Raw genomic sequence first — 27,972 nt, 5'->3', positions numbered from 1 at the left:
GCTCCTCTGCCTCCTCATGGCCTCGGACGCTGCTGATAAAGTAGGCAGGTGATTAGAAAATAATCCCAGCTGGGCAATCTACTCATTTGTCAGTTGGGCTTCGAAGCCGGGCCATACACACTCCCTTCCCGCAGGAGGCGCGCCGACCACGCCCCCCTCCACAGTTGGTAAAAAAACAAAAACACTTTCAGTATGAACACTTTGTAGGACTCAACAAAAGACTAGACGAGCCTATTCGACTTAATGGCACTTCCTGGATACAGCATAATACTGAGGACAAACCACTATTAGCTCATTGTTATATTTCAAATAAACAAATTAGATTCATTATTATAAAAGTTTATATTCATTACTTCATAAATATACATAAACTGGTACTGCTGAATATTAGTGTTGAGTCCCAGATACCTGTTATTGATACTGTATCGATTCAAAGTTACAGTAGCTATTCCTAACTATTACTGTTTTACTCATACAATGTACAATGTACTCATACTATTATAATTAATAAACATAATGTTTTTTTTAGTGCTGTCACACGATTACATTTCTAATGGGATTATTCACAATCAATCACAATTATTTAGACAAACATTTTGATTAATTGCTGCAAATTGCTTGTGTGCATTATTTGAAATAACTTGAAAAAAGACCCTATATTTGACAATGAAATGTCATTTTTGTCATATTTCATTGTCAAATATAGGGTCTTTTTTCAAGTTATTTCAAATAATGCACACAAGCAATTTGCAGCAATTAATCACAATTAATCAAAATGTGTGTCTGAATAATTGTGATTGATTGTGAATAATCCCATTAGAAATGTAATCGTGTGACAGCACTAAAAAAAACATTATGTTTATTAATTATAATAGTACCTACTACATTGTATGAGTAAAATACTAATAGTTAGGAATAGGTACTGTAACTTTTGTATTTGAATCGATACAGTATCTGCAAATTGCTTGTGTGCATTATTTGAAATACCTTGAAAAAAGACCCTATATATGACAAAAATGACAAAAATGACATTTCATTGTCAAATATAGGGTCTTTTTCAAATAATGCACACAAGCAATTTGCAGAAAGGGAATAAGCGGTAGAAAATGGATGGATGGATGGACATTTCATTGTCAGAATGTCATACAGAGGGGAAAATGAATGTTCCCTGGAATGTATGTATATATATATATATATATATATATATATATATATATATATATATATATTTTTTTTATTTATTTATTTATTTTATTTTATTTTTTTTTAAAGGGTTGAATCTACTTCTCCTTTGCTTGTTACAGGGTGCTGATGTCATCTAAATACCCAGAGGGCCTCACGGGACGCGTGGAGTTCAATGACGACGGCGACAGGAAGTACGCCCACTACAGCATTCTCAACTACCAGAAGAGTCGACTCATTCAAGTTGGCGTTTATAACGGGACACAGGTGGGCTACCTCTTTACTAGCAATGTGTTGTCTGTGACACAATGTGACAAAGAACATTTTACAACATAATGTGATTAATTTATGATGGCTCAGATGTGAATCACTACAATCGGGTCCCACAGCAAACTGGATTCCAGTTCATTGCAATACCACAACCCTGGATATTGTTCAGTTTAGTTAAATTGAAGAACTTGCACACAAAGCAACACCGGAGGTGACTATGACGTGCACAATTTCCACCATTGTGTGTGTGTGGACAAGGATAAGGTTAGGTGGGATTCATCCTGGATAACCTCAGGATAGAATAGGATAGGTCTTTATTGTCATTGCACAAGTTGTTTTCAGCACAAACTTGTTCAAGATTAGACAAACAAACAGTGTGGGGTGGGAAAAAACCTCCATAGCAAAGCACATCTTGAGAGATCTAGCAAAAGAAGGGATGGAGTGGGGGGCTATGGTGGCAGGCTGCAGCCCCTATAGGATTTGCGTCGAGGGCGTTTGATTGGGGGGTGGGGCTACACCAATATCTTAGTGTAGAACGGGGCCTGAGCATGCCCATTGTGTGAGTGTGGACAAGGATAAGGTTAGGTGGGATTTACCCTGGATGACCTTAGGATAGGATAGGATAGGGTAGGTCTTTGTTTTCAGCACAAACCCGTTCAAGATCAGACTAACAAACAGTGTACAGGGTTACAGACCAGGAACGCTAATGGGTCGTCACAAGGTGCCCCGTAAAAGATGGGGAAAAAGGTCAACGCTGGGGAAGGATGAGTAAAAAATATATAATCTAGACTAGGCTCCTAAGCGGGCCCAGTCTGGAGTGTGAAAAAACCTCCCTAGCAAAGCACATCTTGAGAGATCTAGCAACAGAAGGGGGGGAGTGGGGGGCCATGGTGGCAGGCTGCACCTCTCAGGCGCTTCCCATCCTTCCCTCACCTCTATGGGATTTGCGTCGAGGGCGATTGATTAGGGGGTGGGAATACACCAATATCTTAGTGTAGAACGGGGCCTGAGCATGCCCATTGTGTGAGTGTGGACAAGGATAAGGTTAGGTGGGATTTACCCTGGATAACTTTAGGATAGGATAGGATAGGTTTTTTTTTTTCAGCACAAACCCGTTCAAGATCAGACTAACAAACAGTGTGCAGGGTTACAGAACAGGAACGCTAACGGGTCGTCACAAGGTGCCCCGTAAAAGATGGGGGAAAGGTCAACGCTGGGGAAGGATGAGTAAAAAATATATAATCTAGACTAGGCTCCTAAGCGGGCCCAGTCTGGAGTGGGAAAAAACCTCTGTAGCAAAGCACATCTTGAGAGATCTAGCAACAGAGGGGAGGGAGTGGGGGGCCATGGTGGCAGGCTGCAGCTCTCAGGCGTTGTCCATCCTTCCATCGCCCCTATGGGATTTGTATCGAGGGCGTTTGATTGGGGGGTGGGGCTACACCAATATCTTAGTGTAGAACGGGGCCTGAGCATACCCATTGTGTGAGTGTGGACAAGGATAAGGTAAAGTGGGATTTAACCTGGATAACCTTAGGATAGGATAGGGTAGGTATTTGTTTTCAGCACAAACCCGTTCAAGATCAGACTAACAAACAGTGTACAGGGTTACAGAACAGGAACGCTAATGGGTCGTCACAAGGTGCCCCGTAAAAGATGCGAAAAAGGTAAACGCTGGGGAAGGATGAGTAAAAAATATATAATCTAGACTAAGATCCTAAACGAGCCCAGTCTGGAGTGGGAAAAAACTTCCCTAGCAAAGCACATCTTGAGAGATCTAGCAACAGAAGGGGGGGAGTGGGGGGCCATGGTGGCAGGCTGCAGCTCTCAGGCGTTGTCCATCCTTCCATCGCCCCTATGGGATTTGCGTCGAGGGCGTTTGATTGGGGGGTGGGGCTACACCAATATCTTAGTGTAGAACGGGGCCTGAGCATACCCATTGTGTGAGTGTGGACAAGGATAAGGTAAAGTGGGATTTAACCTGGATAACCTTAGGATAGGATAGGGTAGGTATTTGTTTTCAGCACAAACCCGTTCAAGATCAGACTAACAAACAGTGTACAGGGTTACAGAACAGGAACGCTAATGGGTCGTCACAAGGTGCCCCGTAAAAGATGCGAAAAAGGTAAACGCTGGGGAAGGATGAGTAAAAAATATATAATCTAGACTAAGATCCTAAACGAGCCCAGTCTGGAGTGGGAAAAAACTTCCCTAGCAAAGCACATCTTGAGAGATCTAGCAACAGAAGGGGGGGAGTGGGGGGCCATGGTGGCAGGCTGCAGCTCTCAGGCGTTGTCCATCCTTCCATCGCCCCTATGGGATTTGCGTCGAGGGCGTTTGATTGGGGGGTGGGGCTACACCAATATCTTAGTGTAGAATGGGGCCTGAGCATGCTAATTGTGTGAGTGTGGACAAGGATAAGGTTAGGTGGGATTTACCCTGGATAACTTTAGGATAGGGTAGAATAGGTCTTTGTTTTCAGCACAAACCCGTTCAAGATCAGACTAACAAACAGTGTACAGGGTTACAGAACAGGAACGCTAATGGGTCGTCATAAGGTGCCCCGTAAAAGATGGGGAAAAGGTAAACGCTGGGGAAGGCTGAGTAACAAATATATAATCTAGACTAAGCTCTTAAACGGGCCCAGTCTGGAGTGGGAAAAAAAACTCTGTAGCAAAGCACATCTTGAGAGATCTAGCAACAGAAGAGGGGGAGTGGGGGGCCATGGTGGCAGGCTGCAGCTCTCAGGCATTGTCCATCCTTCCATCGCCCTTATGGGATTTGCGTCGAGGGCGTTTGATTGGTGGGTGGGGCTACACCAATATCTTAGTGTAGAACGGGGCCTGAGCATGCCCATTGTGTGAGTGTGGACAAGGATAAGGTTAGGTGGGATTTACCCTGGATAACTTTAGGATAGGGTAGAATAGGTCTTTGTTTTCAGCACAAACCCGTTCAAGATCAGACTAACAAACAGTGTACATGGTTACAGAACAGGAACGCTAACGGGTCGTCACAAGGTGCCCCGTAAAAGATGGGGGAAAGGTCAACGCTGGGGAAGGATGAGTAAAAAATATATAATCTAGACTAGGCTCCTAAGCGGGCCCAGTCTGGAGTGGGAAAAAACCTCTGTAGCAAAGCACATCTTGAGAGATCTAGCAACAGAGGGGAGGGAGTGGGGGGCCATGGTGGCAGGCTGCAGCTCTCAGGCGTTGTCCATCCTTCCATCGCCCCTATGGGATTTGCATCGAGGGCGTTTGATTGGGGGGTGGGGCTACACCAATATCTTAGTGTAGGACGGGGCCTGAGCATGCCCATTGTATGAGTGTGGACAAGGATAAGGTTAGGTGGGATTTACCCTGGATAACCTTAGGATAGGATAGGGTAGGTATTTGTTTTCAGCACAAACCCGTTCAAGATCAGACTAACAAACAGTGTACATGGTTACAGAACAGGAACGCTAATGGGTTGTCACAAGGGGCCCCGTAAAAGATGGGCAAAAAGGTCAACGCTGGGGAAGGATGAGTAACAAATATATAATCTAGACTAAGCTCCTAAACGGGCCCAGTCTTTAGTGGGAAAAAACCCCATAGCAAAGCACATATACATATTACAACGTACATCTCGAGATACTTAGCAACAGAGGGGAGGGAGTGAGGGGGCCATGGTGGCAGGCCGCAGCTCTCAGGCGCACATTGTGTGTGCGTGGACAAAGATAAGGTTAGGTGGGATTTACCCTGGTTAACCTTAGGATAGGATAGGGTAGGTCTTTGTTTTCATCACAAACCTGTTCAAGAACGCTAATGGGTCGCCACAAGCCTCCCCGTAAAAGATGAGATAAAGGTGGGGAAGGGGGAGTAAAATAAATTCAATCTAGACTGGGCTCCTAAGGGGGCCCAGTCTGGAGTGGGAAAAAACCTCCATAGCAAAACGCATTACCATATTACAACGTACATCTCGAGATATCTAGCCCATCCTTCCATCACCCCTGTTGGATTTGCGTCGAAGGCGTTTGATTGATGGGTGGGGCTTAGCCAGCTTAGTGTATTACCAAGTCTTGAGCATGCGCTGTTTTTGCTTGGTGGTTGAAGAAGAATTTTGCCATCAATCCCACATGGGTGCTCAGCCTATGATCCCAACACATAGGGTTAGGATACAGGAGTTAAAGGTCAATCATAAATAACAGAACAGCTGTGGCTGCACACCCACTGTCAGCCTCCCATGAAATTGTTAAGTACCGTACGTACGTGTGTGGTGTGTGTGTGTGTGTGTGTGTGTAGGTGGTAATGAACAATCAGCGAAAGATTATCTGGCCTGGCGGGGAGACAGAAAAACCACAAGGCTTCCAAATGTCAACTCGACTGAAGGTAAGGTGGCTCCACATTGACACAGTAACCAGATCTGATTGTTTGAAATGAACTTATGTTCATGCTAACATGTGTTCTTAAAACGCAAGCTCATCCTCCCCATGTCCATAAGCGCTCACATTGAACATGAAATGTCCTTTCAAAACATACTTGCCAACCTTGAGACCTCCGATTTCGGGAGGTGGGGGGTGGGGGGCGTGGTCGGGGGTGGGGCGGGGGGCATGGAGTATATTTACAGCTATAATTCACCAAGTCAAGTATTTCATATATATATATATATTTATATATATATAAGAAATACTTGAATTTCAGTGTTCATTTATTTACACATATACACACACATAACACTCATCTACTCATTGTTGAGATAAGGGTTGAATTGTCCATCCTTGTTCTATTCTCTGTCAGTATTTTTCTAACCATATGCACATACGGTAGACGGCAGTATGGTCCTGTTTAAGAGTGTCACAACATTGCTGTTTACGGCAGACGTGACTGCTGTTGTTGTGTGTAGTTACCGCGCTGGGAGGTGGGGGGTGGGGGGTGTGTTCGAGGGTGGGGCGGGGGGCGTGGAGTATATTTACAGCTATAATTCACCAAGTCAAGTATTTCATACATATATATATATATATGTGTGTGTGTGTGTGTGTGTGTGTGTGTGTGTGTGTGTGTGTGTGTGTGTGTGTGTGTGTGTGTGTGTGTATATATATATATATATATATATATATATATATATATATATATATATATATATATGCGTGTGTGTGTGTGTGTGTGTGTGTGTGTATGTATATATATGTGTGTGTGTGTGTGTATATATATATATATAAGAAATAATTGACTTTCAGTGGATTCTAGCTATATATATATATATTTATTTTATTGTATATATATATATATATAAATAAATTACTTGAATTTCAGTGTTCATTTATTTACACATATACACACACATACCACTCATCTACTCATTGTTGAGTTAAGGGTTGAATTGTCCATCCTTGTTCTATTCTCTGTCACTATTTTTCTAACCATATGCATATACGGTAGACGGCAGTATTGTCCTGTCTAAGAGTGTCACAACATTGTTGTTTACGGCAGACGAACTGCTGTACAGTAGACGAAAACGTGACTGCTGTTGTTGTGTGTAGTTACCGCGCTGGGAGGACGTTAATGAAACTGCCTAACAATAAACCCACATAAGAAACCAAGAACTCGCCCTCGATTATTCTACAGTTATAACATCATTGGGCAGACGCGCTGTTTATATTGTCGGAAAGCGGACGTGAAAACAGGCTGTCGACACTCAAGTCGGCATGGAGCTGAAGGGGGCGTGGCCTCCAGCTCCGCCTGAATTTCGGGAGATTTTCGGGAGAAAATTTGTCCTGGGAGGTTTTCGGGAGAGGCGCTGAATTTCGGGAGTCTCCCGGAAAATCTGAAAGGGTTGGCGAGTATGTTTCAAAACCAACTCCTGTGTCCGTCTCCTATCTGCTTCTCGGGCTCTTCCATCCTCCATCGCTGTTCCTCACGAGAACGGGGAAGATCCCAATCCATGTGATCAACAGCTTTTCTCCCCCTATTTGTTGTAGATAGTGACAATACACCAGGAGCCATTTGTGTACGTGAAGCCCACTATGCCGGATGGGACGTGCAAGGAGGAAATAACACTAAACGGAGTCTTAATTAAAAAGGTTATCTGCACTGGGCCCAATGAGACCATCCCAGGTAACACATCAGGGACGTTTCTATCATCATCCATGTGCTTTTAATGCACAGACACCCACTGGAGATGCATACATATATATGCAGTAGGTATCTATATATGTATGCATGGAGCTGAGTGTGCCATGCAAATGTGTGTCATGTGCTTGAAGTGTGTGTGTGTGTGTGTGTGCGTGTGTGTGAGACGCATCTGTGCAGTCTACATGCGCCGGTTCAGGACATCAAATCATTCAGCCGGCCGAGTCCCTCCACGCTGATTGTGACTGGCAACCGTTTCTCCTTCGGTTACAGGACGCCCAATCGTGCCGCAGTGTTGTTACGGATTCTGCATTGATCTCCTGATCAAGCTGGCAATGACTATGAACTTTACCTACGAGGTTCACCTGGTGGCTGATGGGAAATTTGGGACCCAGGAGCGGGTGAGTGTCATCTCCCCTCACGACTGGGAGGGACAATGTTATTAATATTTTTTTTTTCCATTTGCTTACACAATTTGACTAACTTTGTATTGTTTCAATGTTTAAACACAACATTGAATGTTCTTGATTCCTAGATTACTTGCAAAATGACAGACTTTGGTCAAAACCCATGCCCATTCTTTAAAATAAAGCAAGCCCATCCATCTATCCATTTTCTACCGCTTATTCCCTTTGGACGGAAGGCGGGGTACACCCTGGACAAGTCGCTACCTCAACGCAGAGCCAACACAGATAGACAGACAACATTCACACTCACATTCACACACTATGGCCAATTTAGTGTTGCCAATCAACCTATCACCAGGTCCATGTCTTTGGAAGGGGGAGGGGCTTATCCCCAGGTGCATGTCTTTGGAAGGGGGAGGAAGCCTGAGTACCCGGAGGGAACCCACGCAATCACGGGGAGGACATGTGCAAACTCCACACAGAAAGATCCCGACCCCGGGATTGAACCCCGGACTACTCAGGACCTTCGTATTGTGAGGCAGACGCACTAACCCCTCTGTCACCGTGAAGCCCAAAATAAAGCAAGAATTTGTAAAAAATGCAGTTTTATTGTCATCTCCCTCACAAAGACTTAAAATGATAATGTTAGGAGTTGGTCCAGTGGTGGTGACCCCAGGATGCAGAGACGGTAGACAAGGTGGGATTACAAAAAAATTAAAAAAATTAATTAGACAAAAGAGATAAGTAAGGGGGCAGCACGGTGGAAGAGGGGTTTGTGCGTCTGCCTCACAATACGAAGGTCCTGAGTAGTTCTGGGTTCAATCCAGGGTTCGGGATCTTTCTGTGTGGAGTTTGCATGTCCTCCCCGGGACTGGCTGGGTTCCCTCCGGGTACTCCGGCTTCCTCCCACTTCCAAAGACATGCACCTGGGGATAAGTTGATTGGCAACACTAAATGGTCCCTAGTGTGTGAATGTGAGTGTGAATGTAGTCTGTCTACTGTGTTGGCCCTGCGATGAGGTGGCGACTTGTCCAGGGTGTACCCCGCCTTCCGCCCGATTGTAGCTGAGATAGGCACCAGCGACCCCAAAGGGAATAAGCGGTAAAAAATGGATGGATGGATGGATGGATGGATAACTAAGGGCGATGGGGCAGAAACGCACACCATGTAATTAGGACAAAACAGTTTCCTCAGAGGTCGGCAGGTGAAAGGGCCAGGGCACACTGAGCAAGGCAAGAGTCCTAAACCCATCAATCCATTTTCTACCGCTTATTCCCTTCGGGGTCGCGGGGGGCTTATCCTTGTGTAAGGTGTAAAGATGTGTGTATCACAATCCTAGTGTGTGTGTGAAGTGGGAAAATGTGTGTATCTGTGTGCAAGGTGGGGAGGTGTGTGTAAAGCATTGTGGGTAATATATCGCCAAAAATGTGAAGCGGAGTCTATGCCTAATATTAGGCAAATTTGCACAGTGGTTTGGTTTACTGTGTGTAGACTTTTGTTAACTGTGTGAAAATGTAAAATTTTGTGTGTAAGCAATTGGAAAAAACTGTAAGTGGGAAAGTTCCTGCTTTGGAAAGGGGCTTTATGTCAGATTTCTACAGTGGTGTGTTGTCAGGGCCAGCAAGGCCTTCTCTGCTGGTACACACAGAATTATGTTGTACCGACAAAAGCGGGACCCATAATACTAGTAGTAACATTATAAGTAAACATATAAGTATTTTTTTATTTACTTCCCTAAATATCTTCAAGTATTCATATTCTCTTCATGAGGAACAAAGGTATGGAAGTATTGTACCGTTTGATTTCACGTGACTCGGTACCTGCTGGTACACACAGAATTATGTTGTTCGGACAAAAGCGGGACCCATAGTACTAGCAGTAACATTATAAGTAAACATATAAGTATTTTTTTATTATTTTCCCTAAATATCTTCAAGTATTCATATTCTCTTCATGAGCAACAAAAGTATGGAAGTATTGTACCGTTTGATTTCACGTGACTCGGTACCTGCTGGTAAACACAGAATTATGTTGTACGGACAAAAGCGGGACCCATAATACTAGTAGTAACATTATAAGTAAACATATAAGTTTTTTTTTACTTACTTTCCCTAAATATCTTCAAGTATTCATATTCTCTTCATGAGGAACAAAGGTATGGAAGTATTGTACCATTTGATTTCACGTGACTCGGTACCTGCTGGTACACACAGAATTATGTTGTTCGGACAAAAGCGGGACCCATAATACTAGTAGTAACATTATAAGTAAACATATAAGTATTTTTTTATTATTTTCCCTAAATATCTTCAAGTATTCATATTCTCTTAATGAGCAACAAAGGTATGGAAGTATTGTACCGTTTGATTTCACGTGACTCGGTACCTCCTAGTAAACACAGAATTATGTTGTACCGACAAAAGCGGGACCCATCCCTAGTAGTAACATTATAAGTAACGAAAAAAGTATTTTTTTTATTTATTTTCCCTAAATATCTTCAAGTATTCATATTCTCTTAATGAGCAACAAAGGTATGGAAGTATTGTACCGTTTAATTTCACGTGACTCGGTACCTGCTGGTACACACAGAATTAAGTTGTTCGGACAAAAGCGGGACCCATAGTACTAGTAGTAACATTATAAGTAAACATAAGTATTTTTTTATTATTTTCCCTAAATATCTTCAAGTATTCATATTCTCTTCATGAGGAACAAAGGTATGGAAGTATTGTACCGTTTGATTTCACGTGACTCGGTACCTGCTGGTACACACAGAATTATGTTGTTCGGACAAAAGCGGGACCCATAGTACTAGCAGTAACATTATAAGTAAACATATAAGTATTTTTTTATTATTTTCCCTAAATATCTTCAAGTATTCATATTCTCTTCATGAGCAACAAAAGTATGGAAGTATTGTACCGTTTGATTTCACGTGACTCGGTACCTGCTGGTAAACACAGAATTATGTTGTACGGACAAAAGCGGGACCCATAATACTAGTAGTAACATAAGTAAACATATAAGTATTTTTTTACTTACTTTCCCTAAATATCTTCAAGTATTCATATCCTCTTCATGAGGAACAAAGGTATGGAAGTATTGTACCATTTGATTTCACGTGACTCGGTACCTGCTGGTACACACAGAATTATGTTGTTCAGACAAAAGCGGGACCCATAATACTAGTAGTAACATTATAAGTAAACATATAAGTATTTTTTTATTATTTTCCCTAAATATCTTCAAGTATTCATATTCTCTTAATGAGCAACAAAGGTATGGAAGTATTGTACCGTTTGATTTCACGTGACTCGGTACCTCCTAGTAAACACAGAATTATGTTGTACCGACAAAAGCGGGACCCATCCCTAGTAGTAACATTATAAGTAACGAAAAAAGTATTTTTTTTATTTATTTTCCCTAAATATCTTCAAGTATTCATATTCTCTTAATGAGCAACAAAGGTATGGAAGTATTGTACCGTTTAATTTCACGTGACTCGGTACCTGCTGGTACACACAGAATTAAGTTGTTCGGACAAAAGCGGGACCCATAGTACTAGTAGTAACATTATAAGTAAACATATAAGTATTTTTTTATTATTTTCCCTAAATATCTTCAAGTATTCATATTCTCTTCATGAGGAACAAAGGTATGGAAGTATTGTACCGTTTGATTTCACGTGACTCGGTCCCTGCTGGTACACACAGAATTATGTTGTTCGGACAAAAGCGGGACCCATAATACTAGTAGTAACATTATAAGTAAACATATAAGTATTTTTTTATTATTTTCCCTAAATATCTTCAAGTATTCATATTCTCTTCATGAGGAACAAAGGTATGGAAGTATTGTACCGTTTGATTTCACGTGACTCGGTACCTGCTGGTACACACAGAATTATGTTGTACCGACAAAAGCGGGACCCATCCCTAGTAGTAGTAACATTTTAAGTAAAGATAAAAGTATGTTTTTATTTACTTTCCCTAAATATCTTCAAGTATTCATATTCTCTTCATGAGGAACAAAGGTATGGAAGTATTGTACCGTTTGATTTCACTTGACTCGGTACCTGCTGGTACACACAGAATTATGTTGTACCGACAAAAGCGGGACCCATAATACTAGTAGTACCATTATAAGTAAACATATAAGTATTTTTTTATTTACTTTCCCTAAATATCTTCAAGTATTCATGTTCTCTTCATGAGGAACAAAGGTATGGAAATATTGTTCCGTTTGATTTCACGTGACTCGGTACCTGCTGGTACACACAGAATTATGTTGTACCGACAAAAGCGGGACCCATCCCTAGTAGTAGTAACATTATAAGTAAAGATATAAGTATGTTTTTATTTACTTTCCCTAAATATCTTCAAGTATTCATATTCTCTTCATGAGGAACAAAGGTATGGAAGTATTGTACCGTTTGATTTCACGTGACTCGGTACCTGCTGGTACACATAGAATTATGTTGTTCGGACAAAAGCGGGACCCATCCCTAGTAGTAGTAACATTTTAAGTAAATATGAAAGTATTTTTTTATTTACTTTCCCTAAATATCTTCAAGTATTCATATTCTCTTCATGAGCAACAAAGGTATGGAAGTATTGTACCGTTTGATTTCACATGACTCGTTACCTGCTGGTACACACAGAATTATGTTGTACCGACAAAAGCGGGACCCATCCCTGCTAGAAGTAACTTTATAAGTAAAGATAAAAGTATGTTTTTATTTACGTTCCCTAAATATCTTCTAGTATTCATGTTCTCTTCATGAGGAACAAAGGTATGAAAGTATTGTACCGTTTGATTTCACGTGACTCGGTACCTGCTGGTACACACAGAATTATGTTGTTCGGACAAAAGCGGGACCCATCCCTAGTAGTAGTAACATTTTAAGTAAACATATACGTATTTTTTTTATTTACTTTCCCTAAATATCTTTAAGTATTCATATTCTCTTCATGAGCAACAAAGGTATGGAAGTATTGTACCGTTTGATTTCACGTGACTCGGTACCTGCTGGTACACACAGAATTATGTTGTTCGGACAAAAGCGGGACCCATAGTACTAGTAGTAACATTATAAGTAAACATATAAGTATTTTTTTATTATTTTCCCTAAATATCTTCAAGTATTCATATTCTCTTCATGAGGAACAAAGGTATGGAAGTATTGTACCTTTTGATTTCACGTGACTCGGTACCTGCTGGTACACACAGAATTATGTTGTACGGACAAAAGCGGGACCCATAATACTAGTAGTAATATTATAAGTAAACATATAAGTATTTTTTTACTTACTTTCCCTAAATATCTTCAAGTATTCATATTCTCTTCATGAGGAACAAAGGTATGGAAGTATTGTACCGTTTGATTTCACGTGACTCGGTACCTGCTGGTACACACAGAATGATGTTGTTCGGACAAAAGCGGGACCCATCCCTAGTAGTAGTAACATTTTAAGTAAAGATAAAAGTATTTTTTTATTTACTTTCTGTAAATATCTTCAAGTATTCATATTCTCTTCATGAGCAACAAAGGTATGGAAATATTGTACCGTTTGATTTCACGTGACTCGGTACCTGCTGGTACACACAGAATTATGTTGTACCGACAAAAGCGGGACCCATAATACTAGTAGTAACATTATAAGTAAACATATAAGTATTTTTTATTTACTTTCCCTAAATATCTTCAAGTATTCATATTCTCTTCATGAGGAACAAAGGTATGGAAGTATTGTACCGTTTGATTTCACGTGACTCGGTACCTGCTGGTACACACAGAATTATGTTGTTCGGACAAAAGCGGGACCCATCCCTAGTAGTAGTAACATTTTAAGTAAAGATAAAAGTATTTTTTTATTTACTTTCTGTAAATATCTTCAAGTATTCATATTCTCTTCATGAGCAACAAAGGTATGGAAGTATGGTACCGTTTGATTTCACGTGACTCGGTACCTGCTGGTACACACAGAATTATGTTGTACCGACAAAAGCGGGACCCATAATACTAGTAGTAACATTATAAGTAAACATATAAGTATTTTTTATTTACTTTCCCTAAATATCTTCAAGTATTCATATTCTCTTCATGAGGAACAAAGGTATGGAAGTATTGTACCGTTTGATTTCACGTGACTCGGTACCTGCTGGTACACACAGAATAATGTTGTTCGGACAAAAGCGGGACCCATCCCTAGTAGTAGTAACATTTTAAGTAAAGATAAAAGTATTTTTTTATTTACTTTCTGTAAATATCTTCAAGTATTCATATTCTCTTCATGAGGAACAAATGTATGGAAGTATTGTACCGTTTGATTTCACGTGACTCGGTACCTGCTGGTACACACAGAATTATGTTGTACCGACAAAAGCGGGACCCATAATACAAGTAGTAACATTATAAGTAAACATATAAGTATTTTTTTATTTACTTTCCCTAAATATCTTCAAGTATTCATGTTCTCTTCATGAGGAACAAAGGTATGGAAATATTGTACCGTTTGATTTCACGTGACTCGGTACCTGCTGGTACACACAGAATTATGTTGTACCGACAAAAGCGGGACCCATCCCTAGTAGTAGTAACATTATAAGTAAAGATATAAGTATGTTTTTATTTACTTTCCCTAAATATCTTCAAGTATTCATATTCTCTTCATGAGGAACAAAGGTATGGAAGTATTGTACCGTTTGATTTCACGTGACTCGGTACCTGCTGGTACACATAGAATTATGTTGTTCGGACAAAAGCGGGACCCATCCCTAGTAGTAGTAACATTTTAAGTAAATATGAAAGTATTTTTTTATTTACTTTCCCTAAATATCTTCAAGTATTCATATTCTCTTCATGAGCAACAAAGGTATGGAAGTATTGTACCGTTTGATTTCACATGACTCGTTACCTGCTGGTACACACAGAATTATGTTGTACCGACAAAAGCGGGACCCATCCCTGCTAGAAGTAACTTTATAAGTAAAGATAAAAGTATGTTTTTATTTACGTTCCCTAAATATCTTCTAGTATTCATGTTCTCTTCATGAGGAACAAAGGTATGAAAGTATTGTACCGTTTGATTTCACGTGACTCGGTACCTGCTGGTACACACAGAATTATGTTGTTCGGACAAAAGCGGGACCCATCCCTAGTAGTAGTAACATTTTAAGTAAACATATACGTATTTTTTTTATTTACTTTCCCTAAATATCTTTAAGTATTCATATTCTCTTCATGAGCAACAAAGGTATGGAAGTATTGTACCGTTTGATTTCACGTGACTCGGTACCTGCTGGTACACACAGAATTATGTTGTTCGGACAAAAGCGGGACCCATAGTACTAGTAGTAACATTATAAGTAAACATATAAGTATTTTTTTATTATTTTCCCTAAATATCTTCAAGTATTCATATTCTCTTCATGAGGAACAAAGGTATGGAAGTATTGTACCTTTTGATTTCACGTGACTCGGTACCTGCTGGTACACACAGAATTATGTTGTACGGACAAAAGCGGGACCCATAATACTAGTAGTAATATTATAAGTAAACATATAAGTATTTTTTTACTTACTTTCCCTAAATATCTTCAAGTATTCATATTCTCTTCATGAGGAACAAAGGTATGGAAGTATTGTACCGTTTGATTTCACGTGACTCGGTACCTGCTGGTACACACAGAATGATGTTGTTCGGACAAAAGCGGGACCCATCCCTAGTAGTAGTAACATTTTAAGTAAAGATAAAAGTATTTTTTTATTTACTTTCTGTAAATATCTTCAAGTATTCATATTCTCTTCATGAGCAACAAAGGTATGGAAATATTGTACCGTTTGATTTCACGTGACTCGGTACCTGCTGGTACACACAGAATTATGTTGTACCGACAAAAGCGGGACCCATAATACTAGTAGTAACATTATAAGTAAACATATAAGTATTTTTTATTTACTTTCCCTAAATATCTTCAAGTATTCATATTCTCTTCATGAGGAACAAAGGTATGGAAGTATTGTACCGTTTGATTTCACGTGACTCGGTACCTGCTGGTACACACAGAATTATGTTGTTCGGACAAAAGCGGGACCCATCCCTAGTAGTAGTAACATTTTAAGTAAAGATAAAAGTATTTTTTTATTTACTTTCTGTAAATATCTTCAAGTATTCATATTCTCTTCATGAGCAACAAAGGTATGGAAGTATTGTACCGTTTGATTTCACGTGACTCGGTACCTGCTGGTACACACAGAATTATGTTGTACCGACAAAAGCGGGACCCATAATACTAGTAGTAACATTATAAGTAAACATATAAGTATTTTTTATTTACTTTCCCTAAATATCTTCAAGTATTCATATTCTCTTCATGAGGAACAAAGGTATGGAAGTATTGTACCGTTTGATTTCACGTGACTCGGTACCTGCTGGTACACACAGAATAATGTTGTTCGGACAAAAGCGGGACCCATCCCTAGTAGTAGTAACATTTTAAGTAAAGATAAAAGTATTTTTTTATTTACTTTCTGTAAATATCTTCAAGTATTCATATTCTCTTCATGAGCAACAAAGGTATGGAAATATTGTACCGTTTGATTTCACGTGACTCAGTACCTGCTGGTAAACACAGAATTATGTTGTACCGACAAAAGCGGGACCCATAATACTAGTAGTAACATTATAAGTAAACATATAAGTATTTTTTTTATTTACTTTCCCTAAATATCTTCAAGTATTCATATTCTCTTCATGAGCAACAAAGGTATGGAAGTATTGTACCGTTTGATTTCACGTGACTCGGTACCTGCTGGTACACACAGAATTATGTTGTACCGACAAAAGCGGGACCCATAATACTAGTAGTAACATTATAAGTAAACATATAAGTATTTTTTTTATTTACTTTCCCTAAATATCTTCATGTATTCATATTCTCTTCATGAGCAACAAAGGTATGGAAGTATTGTACCGTTTGATTTCACGTGACTCGGTACCTGCTGGTACACACAGAATTATGTTGTACCGACAAAAGCGGGACCCATAATACTAGTAGTAACATTATAAGTAAACGTATAAGTATTTTTTTACTTACTTTCCCTAAATATCTTCAAGTATTCATATTCTCTTCATGAGGAACAAAGGTATGGAAGTATTGTACCGTTTGATTTCACGTGACTCGGTACCTGCTGGTACACACAGAATTATGTTGTTCGGACAAAAGCGGGACCCATCCCTAGTAGTAGTAACATTTTAAGTAAAGATAAAAGTATTTTTTTATTTACTTTCTGTAAATATCTTCAAGTATTCATATTCTCTTCATGAGCAACAAAGGTATGGAAATATTGTACCGTCTGATTTCATGTGACTCGGTACCTGCTGGTACACACAGAATTATGTTGTTTGGACAAAAGCGGGACCCATCTCTACTAGTTGTAACATTATTATTGTTAGTAATTTGACACTCTTTTGTAATCATGAATACATGATTACAGAAGTTTCACTGCAATGAGACACTTTTGGTAGCCATCCACAAGCTTTTGCTTGAATTTTTGACCACTCCTCTTGACAATGTGTTGTTTTTTCTGACATGGACTTGTTTCTTCAGCATTGTCCACACGTTTAAGTCAGGACTATGGGAAGGCCATTCTAAAACCTTCCTTCTAGCCTGATTTAGCCATTCTTTTACCACTTTTGATGTGTGTTTGGGGTCATTGTCCTGTTGGAACACCCAACTGCACCCAAGACCCAACCTCCTTGGAATATTTAAACATGCTTCACTACACACCGTAGGAGAATACGATATCTCACCGGTGTCACAATGTAAACAAATGCCACGGGAGGATCTACACCTGACATCCACTGTAATGATACCAAGTACAAGAGTGTATCTAGTCGATACTACGATTACATCAATATTCTTTATTGGGAAAAATCTTTATTCTTTTTAAATTATTCCTAAACTCAGGAAATATGTCCCTGGACACATGACAATGTATGATCCTGTATCTACTTGGTATCGGATCGATACCTAAATGTGTGGTATCATCCAAAGCTAATGTAAAGTATCAAAGAAGAGAAGAATTAAGGATTATTACATTTTGACAGAAGTGTAGATGGGACATGTAAAAATAGAAAATAAGCAGAAATTAACAGTAAATGAACAAGTAGAATAATAATACATTTTTACAGCTTGTCCTTAATAATGTGTACAAAATAATCGGTGTATAAATGACACAATATGTTACTGCATACGTCCGCAGAGTCTTTGTTTGTTTACTTACTACTAAAAGACAATTTGTCTAGTATGTTCACTATTTTATTCAAGCACTAAATTGCAATAATAACATATGTTCCATGTACCTTAAGATTTGTTGTTAAAATAAAACAGATAATGCTATGTTTTTGTTGTGGTCCCCTTTATTTAGAAAAGTATCAAAAAGTATCCAAATAAATTTTGGTACCGTTATTGGGACAACCCTACAGAGGTGGGTAGAGTAGTCAGAAATTGTACTCAAGTAAGAGTACTGTTACTTTAGAGATGTATTACTCAAGTAAAAGTAAGGAGTAGTCACCCAAGTATTTACTTGAGTAAAAGTAAAAAGTATGTCGTGAAAAAACTACTCAAGTACTGAATAACTGATGAGTAACCTGTTCGTTTAATGATGACGGCAACAAATAATGCACAAAAACTTAAAAATAGCAACGAGCAAAGTCAGAGCCAGGAATATCTCTTAAGCAACTAAAACAATAATATATATTAAATGATAATACATTAAAATAAAAAAAATTAAGGCACATTGAGCCACAATAACTTAATAGCACCGTAGGCTCAGTAGGCATTGATTGATTGAAACTTGTATTATTAGATTGCACAGTACAGTACATATTCCCTACAATTGACCACTAAATGGTAACACCCCAAGTTTTTCAACGTTAATCAATTACTTAATAAATGACCAAGTCGAGGTGATCTACCTCATATATACATACACACACATATCATATATATATACATATACATACATTTATATATACAGTACATAATTTATATTTATTTATTTTGCCGTTTTTGTTCACATGTTGAAGGTGTTTTAATGAATATACATGCATGTTTAACATATAGATTCCCATCTTTCATGAAGACAAGAATATAAGTTGGTGTATTACCTGATTCTGATGACTTGCATTGATTGGAATCAGACAGTATAGTACTGATAACGTCCACGTTTTGCCGTATTAGACAGAAAAGTTCCTCTTTTCTGTCTAATACCACATGAAAGTCGTTGGTTTTTGGCATCTTATTTGTCCAGCTTCCATATTCGTTTTTATACACTTTACAAGAAATACATTGGCGGCAAACTCCGTAGCTTGCTAGCTTGTTTGCGCTGGCTTTCGGAGACTTTTATTTTGTTAGCGCAGGCGCGATGGAGCGGCACTTTTATTGTGAAGACAGGAACTGTGCGATCAGTCTTTAGGCTTTTGATGGGAAGTACGGTTGAAATAAAAAGTGGCTTTTTTCCTTTACACTTTTGATTGATTGATTGAAACTTTTATTAGTAGATTTCACAGTACAGTACATATTTTGTACTATTGACCACTAAATGGTAACACCCCAATAAGTTTTTCAACTTGTTTAAGTCGGGTTTTACGTGTGACGGCTCTGTTTGATTGGTCCAACGTCACCAGTGACTGCATGTGATTGGTGAAACGCAAGCATGCGTAGATTTTACTTTGAAAAATCAAAACAAACATTAATAGATCGATAAAAAAAGTAGCGAGTAGCGAGCTGAATGTAGATAAATGGAACGGAGTAAAAGTAGCGTTTCTTCTCTATAAATATACTCAAGTAAAAGTAAAAGTATGTTGCATAAAAACTACTCTTAGAAGTACAATTTATCCCAAAAGTTACTCAAGTAGATGTAACGGAGTAAATGTAGCGCGTTACTACCCACCTCTGCAACCCTACCACCATGTATTTCAAATGTTGTATTTTAACGGTGATCGTTGTCACATCCATCCTTGTAGGTGAACAACAGTAACAAGAAAGAGTGGAATGGCATGATGGGAGAGCTCCTGGGGGGCCTGGCTGATATGATTGTGGCCCCGCTGACTATAAACAACGAACGAGCACAGTACATTGAGTTCTCCAAACCCTTCAAATATCAAGGTCTCACTATACTGGTTAAAAAGGTATGGCTATGACTTTGGGACTATATGTATTATTTTAACTGCAAACAACATGAAGTATCTTTTGTTCACATGACTTTTTTTTCACAGAAATGGTAATTTTCACATGTTTGGCTTTGACACATTTAGGGATGGTTGTGTGAATGCTCCAAAACATTCACATGTTTTTCTACACCAACATTCATTTATTTATCCAACTTCGACTTATTGTTGTTCTTTTCAAGATTTTGGCGCGCTCTACCTTCCACATTTTTCACCCGATTCAAACTGTTCTAACTTCAAACTGTTCGGCCTTTTCGGGAATCGCAGGCTTTCTCTTGACAATTTCCAAACATTTCCCAGATTTACCAGCATTCCAGTTTTTCCGAGACATTTTTCCCATTCAAAATGAATTGACGATTTTTCAAACTTCCACCATTTCGACATTTTTCCCCCGATTCAGAGCGTTCCAATTTCAAACTATTCAGAAATTGCGGGCTTTCCCTTGACAATTTCCAAAAATTCCCAGATTTACCAGAATTCCAGCTTTTCCGGGACATTTTTCCCTTTCAAAATGAATTGACGATTTTACAAACTTCCACCATTTTGACATTTTTCACCCGATTCAAAGCGTTCCAATTTCAAACTGTTCAGCCTATTCAGGAATTGCAGGCTTTCTCTTGACAATTTCCGAAAATTTTCCAGATTTACCAGAATTCCAGCTTTTCCGGGACATTTTTCCCATTCAAAATGAATTGACGATTTTTCAAACTTCCACCATTTCGACATTTTTCACCCGATTCAAAGCGTTCTAACTTCAAACTGTTCGGCCTATCCGGGAATCGCAGGCTTTCTCTTGACAATTTCCCAAAATTTCCCAGATTTACCAGAATTCCAGCTTTTTCGGGAAATTTTTCCCATTCAAAATGAATTGACGATTTTTCAAACTTCCACCATTTCGACATTTTTCCCCCGATTCAAAGCGTTCTAATTTCAGACTGTTCAGCCTATTCCGGAATTGCAGGCTTTCTCTTGACAATTTCCAAAATTTCCCAGATTCACCAGCATTCCAGTTATTCCGAGACATTTTTCCCATTCAAAATGAATTGACGATTTTTCAAACTTCCACCATTTCGACATTTTTCACCCGATTCAAAGCGTTCCAATTTCAAACTATTCAGAAATTGCGGGCTTTCCCTTGACAATTTCCAAAAATTCCCAGATTTACCAGAATTCCAGCTTTTCCGGGACATTTTTCCCATTCAAAATGAATTGACGATTTTACAAACTTCCAACATTTCGACATTTTTCACCCGATTCAAAGCGTTCTAACTTCAAACTGTTCGGCCTATCCGGGAATCGCAGGCTTTCTCTTGACAATTTCCCAAAATTTCCCAGATTTACCAGAATTCCAGCTTTTTCGGGAAATTTTTCCCATTCAAAATGAATTGACGATTTTTCAAACTTCCGCCATTTCGACATTTTTCCCCCGATTCAAAGCGTTCTAATTTCAGACTGTTCAGCCTATTCCGGAATTGCAGGCTTTCTCTTGACAATTTCCCAAAATTTCCCAGATTCACCAGCATTCCAGTTATTCCGAGACATTTTTCCCATTCGAAATGAATTGACGATTTTTCAAACTTCCACCATTTCGACATTTTTCACCCGATTCAAAGCGTTCCAATTTCAAACCATTCAGAAATTGCGGGCTTTCCCTTGACAATTTCCAAAAATTCCCTGATTTACCAGAATTCCAGCTTTTCCGGGACATTTTTCCCTTTCAAAATGAATTGACGATTTTACAAACTTCCACCATTTCGACATTTTTCACCCGATTCAAAGCGTTCCAATTTCAAACTGTTCAGCCTATTCAGGAATTGCAGGCTTTCTCTTGACAATTTCCGAAAAGTTTCCAGATTTACCAGAATTCCAGCTTTTCCGGGACATTTTTCCCATTCAAAATGAATTGACGATTTTACAAACTTCCACCATTTCGACATTTTTCACCCGATTCAAAGCGTTCCAATTTCAAACTGTTCAGCCTATTCAGGAATTGCAGGCTTTCTCTTGACAATTTCCGAAAATTTCCCAGATTTACCAGAATTCCAGCTTTTCCGGGACATTTTTCCCATTCAAAATGAATTGACGATTTTTCAAACTTCCACCATTTTGACATTTTTCACCCGATTCAAAGCGTTCTAACTTCAAACTGTTCGGCCTATCCGGGAATCGCAGGATTTCTCTTGACAATTTCCAAAAAATTCCCAGATTCACCAGCATTCCAGTTATTCCGAGACATTTTTCCCATTCAAAATGAATTGACGATTTTTCAAACTTCCACCATTTCGACATTTTTCACCCGATTCAAAGCGTTCGAATTTTAAACTATTCAGAAATTGCGGGCTTTCCCTTGACAATTTCCAAAAATTCCCAGATTTACCACAATTCCAGCTTTTCCGGGATATTTTTCCCATTCAAAATGAATTGACGATTTTTCAAACTTCCACCATTTCGACATTTTTCACCCGATTCAAAGCGTTCTGACTTCAAACTGTTCGGCCTATTCAGGAATCGCAGGCTTTCTCTTGACAATTTCCAAAAATTTCCCAGATTTACCAAAATTCCAGCTTTTCCGGGACATTTTTCCCATTCAAAATGAATTGACGATTTTTCAAACTTCCACCATTTCAACATTTTTCACCCGATTCAAAGCGTTCCAATTTCAAACTATTCAGAAATTGCGGGCATTCCCTTGACAATTTCCAAAAATTCCCAGATTTACCAGAATTCCAGCTTTTCCGGGACATTTTTCCCATTCAAAATGAATTGACGATTTTTCAAACTTCCACCATTTCGACATTTTTCACCTGATTCAAAGCGTTCCAATTTCAAACTATTCAGAAATTGCGGGCTTTCCCTTGACAATTTCCAAAAATTCCCAGATTTACCAGAATTCCAGCTTTTCCGGGACATTTTTCCCATTCAAAATGAATTGACGATTTTTCAAACTTCCACCATTTCGACATTTTTCACCCGATTCAAAGCGTTCTAACTTCAAACTGTTCGGCCTATTCGGAAATCACAGGCTTTCTCTTGACAATTTCCAAAAATTTCCCAGATTTACCAGAATTCCAGCTTTTCCGGGACATTTTTCCCATTCAAAATGAATTGACGATTTTTCAAACTTCCACCATTTCAACATTTTTCACCCGATTCAAAGCGTTCCAATTTCAAACTATTCAGAAATTGCGGGCATTCCCTTGACAATTTCCAAAAATTCCCAGATTTACCAGAATTCCAGCTTTTCCGGGACATTTTTCCCATTCAAAATTAATTGACGATTTTTCAAACTTCCACCATTTCGACATTTTTCACCCGATTCAAAGCGTTCCAATTTCAAACTATTCAGAAATCGCGGGCTTTCCCTTGACAATTTCCAAAAATTCCCAGATTTACCAGAATTCCAGCTTTTCCGGGACATTTTTCCCATTCAAAAGGAATTGACGATTTTTCAAACTTCCACCATTTCAACATTTTTCACCCGATTCAAAGCGTTCTAACTTCAAACTGTTCGGCCTATTTGGGAATCGCAGACTTTCTCTTGACAATTTCCCAGATTTACCAGAATTCCAGCTTTTCCGGGACATTTTTCCCATTCAAAATTAATTGACGATTTTTCAAACTTCCACCATTTCGACATTTTTCACCCGATTCAAAGCGTTCCAATTTCAAACTATTCAGAAATTGCGGGTTTTCCCTTGACAATTTCCAAAAATTCCCAGATTTACCAGAATTCCAGCTTTTCCGGGACATTTTTCCCATTCAAAATGAATTGACGATTTTTCAAACTTCCACCATTTCGACATTTTTCACCCGATTCAAAGCGTTCTAACTTCAAACTGTTCGGCCTATTTGGGAATCGCAGACTTTCTCTTGACAATTTCCCAGATTTACCAGAATTCCAGCTTTTCCGGGACATTTTTCCCATTCAAAATGAATTGACGATTTTTCAAACTTCCGCCATTTCGACATTTTTAACCCGATTCAAAGCGTTCCAATTTCAAACTATTCAGAAATTGCGGGCATTCCCTTGACAATTTCCAAAAATTCCCAGATTTACCAGAATTCCAGCTTTTCCGGGACATTTTTCCCATTCAAAATTAATTGACGATTTTTCAAACTTCCACCATTTCGACATTTTTCACCCGATTCAAAGCGTTCCAATTTCAAACTATTCAGAAATTGCAGGCTTTCCCTTGACAATTTCCAAAAATTCCCAGATTTACCAGAATTCCAGCTTTTCCGGGACATTTTTCCCATTCAAAATGAATTGACGATTTTTCAAACTTCCACCATTTCGACATTTTTCACCCGATTCAAAGCGTTCTAACTCCAAACTGTTCGGCCTATTCGGGAATCGCAGGCTTTCTCTTGACAATTTCCAAAAATTTCCCAGATTTACCAGAATTCCAGTTTTTCCGGGACATTTTTCCCATTCAAAATGAATTGACGATTTTTCAAACTTCCACCATTTCAACATTTTTCACCCGATTCAAAGCGTTCCAATTTCAAACTATTCAGAAATTGCGGGCATTCCCTTGACAATTTCCAAAAATTCCCAGATTTACCAGAATTCCAGCTTTTCCGGGACATTTTTCCCATTCAAAAGGAATTGACGATTTTTCAAACTTCCACCATTTCAACATTTTTCACCCGATTCAAAGCGTTCTAACTTCAAACTGTTCGGCCTATTCAGGAATCGCAGACTTTCTCTTGACAATTTCCCAGATTTACCAGAATTCCAGCTTTTCCGGGACATTTTTCCCATTCAAAATGAATTGACGATTTTTCAAACTTCCACCATTTCGACATTTTTCACCCGATTCAAAGCGTTCTAACTTCAAACTGTTCGGCCTATTCGGGAATCGCAGGCTTTCTCTTGACAATTTCCAAAAATTTCCCAGATTTACCAGAATTCCAGCTTTTCCGGGACATTTTTCCCATTCAAAATGAATTGACGATTTTTCAAACTTCCACCATTTCAACATTTTTCACCCGATTCAAAGCGTTCCAATTTCAAACTATTCAGAAATTGCGGGCATTCCCTTGACAATTTCCAAAAATTCCCAGATTTACCAGAATTCCAGCTTTTCCGGGACATTTTTCCCATTCAAAATTAATTGACGATTTTTCAAACTTCCACCATTTCGACATTTTTCACCCGATTCAAAGCGTTCCAATTTCAAACTATTCAGAAATTGCGGGCTTTCCCTTGACAATTTCCAAAAATTCCCAGATTTACCAGAATTCCAGCTTTTCCGGGACATTTTTCCCATTCAAAAGGAATTGACGATTTTTCAAACTTCCACCATTTCAACATTTTTCACCCGATTCAAAGCGTTCTAACTTCAAACTGTTCGGCCTATTCGGGAATCGCAGACTTTCTCTTGACAATTTCCCAGATTTACCAGAATTCCAGCTTTTCCGGGACATTTTTCCCATTCAAAATGAATTGACGATTTTTCAAACTTCCGCCATTTCGACATTTTTAACCCGATTCAAAGCGTTCTACCTTCAAAATGTTCCGCCTATTTAGGAATCGCGGGCTTTCCCTTGACAATTTCCAAAAATTCCCAGATTTCCATCTTTTCCGGGACATTTTTCCCATTTTTCAAACTCCCACCTTTTCCACATTTTTCAACCTGTTCAAACCATTCCACCTTCAATACATTTCACCATTCTGGAAATTCCCATCCCTTTTTTTTCTAAGTTAAAAAAAATTCCAGGATTTTCCAGAATTCCTGGTTTTCCAAAGCTTTATTTCCAACGTTTTTTCTGGTGACCATCCCTTCCACATTTTTCAACGCATTTCAACCGTTCCACGGTCAAAACATACCTCCTAAACAGGACAACAACAAAAAAAGTTTTCCCGGTTTTCACAAAATTCCAGGAATTCCGTAACACCATTTCTCAGTTCAACATGTTACTCCTTCAACATTTCTCGACTGATTTGAAAAATGTCAACACCAACTATTTCAACTCATTCAGCTCATTTGAAGTTTTTAAAAATGTTTAAATAAATTCCTGCATTTCCCGAAATTCCTATTAAAATTAATGGGACATTTTTCAAACTTCCACAATTTCCACATTCTTTAACCCATTCAAACCATTCCACCTTTGACACATTCCACCATTCAGGAAATTCAAACTACCCTTTTTCTAAAGTCAAAATAATTCCCGCTTTTCCAGAAATTCCCTAATACCATTTACTACTTCAACTTCTCCGATTTAAACAATTCTAACGCCAACCAATTCAGCTCATTCAGGACATTCATGCTCATAAACATTTTCAAAAAACCGAACAATCCCAAATTTCCAGGATTTTCTCATTGAGGAATAGGAAAATGTTTCCAAGTTGCCAAATTCCCACATTTTTCTACCTTTTCAAACCCTTCCAACATGTTACTCCTTCAGCATTTCTCGACTGATTTGAAACATTTCAACTCCAACCATTTCAACTCATTCAGCCCATTTGAAGTTTTTAAAAATTTTTAAATTTCTGCATTTCCCAAAATTCCCATTTTGGGGGGAAATTCCCGTTGAAATTAATGGGACATTATTCAAACTTCCACAATTTCCACATTCTTTAACCCATTCAAACCATTCCACCTTTGACACATTCCACCATTCTGGAAATTGAAACTACCCTTTTTCCAAGGTCAAAATAATTCCCGCTTTTCCAGAAATTCCCTAATACCATTTATTACTTCAACTTCCCCGATTTAAACAATTCTAACGCCAACCTATTCAGCTCATTCAGGACATTCATGCTCATAATCATTTACAAAAAAACGCACAATCCCAAATTTCCAGGATTTTCTCATTGAGGAATAGGAAAATGTTTCCAAGTTGCCAAATTCCCACATTTTTCTACCTTTTCAAACCCTTCCAACATGTTACTCCTTCAGCATTTCTCGACTGATTTGAAACATTTCAACTCCAACCATTTCAACTCATTCAGCCCATTTGAAGTTTTTTAAAATTTTTAAATTTCTGCATTTCCCAAAATTCCCATTTTGGGGGGAAATTCCCGTTGAAATTAATGGGACATTATTCAAACTTCCACAATTCCCACATTCTTTAACCCATTCGAACCATTCCACCTTTGACACATTCCACCATTCAGGAAATTCAAACTACCCTTTTTCTAAAGTCAAAATAATTCCCGCTTTTCCAGAAATTCCCTAATACCATTTACTACCTCAACTTCCAAGATTTAAACAATTCTAACGCCAACCAATTCAGCTCATAATCATTTACAAAAAAACGCACAATCCCAAATTTCCAGGATTTTCTCATTGAAATGAATAGGAAAATGTTTCCAAGTTGCACAATTCCCACATTTTTCAACCTTTTCAAACCATTCCAACATCAACACATTCCACTCACCTGGACATTCAAACTAACACTTTCCCAAGTTCCAAACCAAATTGCAGTTTTCCTGGAAATTCAAACTCTTCAACATTCAAACTATTCTTACATTTAAACTACATTTTATCAGCATTTCAGTTCTATTTCAGCATTGGAGCATTCACACAGTTCATTCAGGAGTTGCCTTTCTAGTTATTCATTGAAAATCCAATCTTTTGCAGCAAAATAATCACATTAAATAAAATGGCTTAAAGAAAAAATGGTTAAATGTAAGAAGATTCGTCAATATGAAGTAGTAATATTGGTGTTGTGTTTCCAGGAAATCCCTCGCAGTACACTGGACTCCTTCATGCAGCCCTTCCAAAGCACTCTGTGGCTGCTGGTGGGTCTTTCGGTGCATGTGGTGGC

General features: G+C 38.7%; 1 protein-coding gene across 8 annotated transcripts in view; it reads left to right on the top strand.

Moving 5' to 3' along the window:
• grin1a (glutamate receptor, ionotropic, N-methyl D-aspartate 1a) overlaps positions 1-27,972 on the top strand; it is a 127,941-nt gene that overhangs the window by 55,197 nt on the left and 44,772 nt on the right. For 4 of the 8 annotated variants that reach the window (XM_061877034.1, XM_061877033.1, XM_061877036.1 and 1 more), the window contains 6 exons: positions 1,305-1,449; positions 5,727-5,813; positions 7,403-7,538; positions 7,827-7,954; positions 19,993-20,157; positions 27,884-27,972. The exon at positions 27,884-27,972 is cut by the window's right edge and continues 30 nt beyond it. In XM_061877034.1, coding sequence (XP_061733018.1) covers positions 1,305-1,449; positions 5,727-5,813; positions 7,403-7,538; positions 7,827-7,954; positions 19,993-20,157; positions 27,884-27,972 — 750 coding nt within the window. Of the gene's footprint in view, positions 1-1,304; positions 1,450-5,726; positions 5,814-7,402; positions 7,552-7,826; positions 7,955-19,992; positions 20,158-27,883 lie in introns of all 8 variants that reach the window. The other 4 variants (XM_061877032.1, XM_061877029.1, XM_061877030.1 and 1 more) reach the window with 1 other exon arrangement.

This window comes from Nerophis ophidion, linkage group LG17 (assembly GCF_033978795.1).
Source record: "Nerophis ophidion isolate RoL-2023_Sa linkage group LG17, RoL_Noph_v1.0, whole genome shotgun sequence".
Lineage (NCBI taxonomy): Eukaryota > Metazoa > Chordata > Actinopteri > Syngnathiformes > Syngnathidae > Nerophis > Nerophis ophidion.
This window is presented reverse-complemented; position numbering and strand designations above follow the sequence as displayed.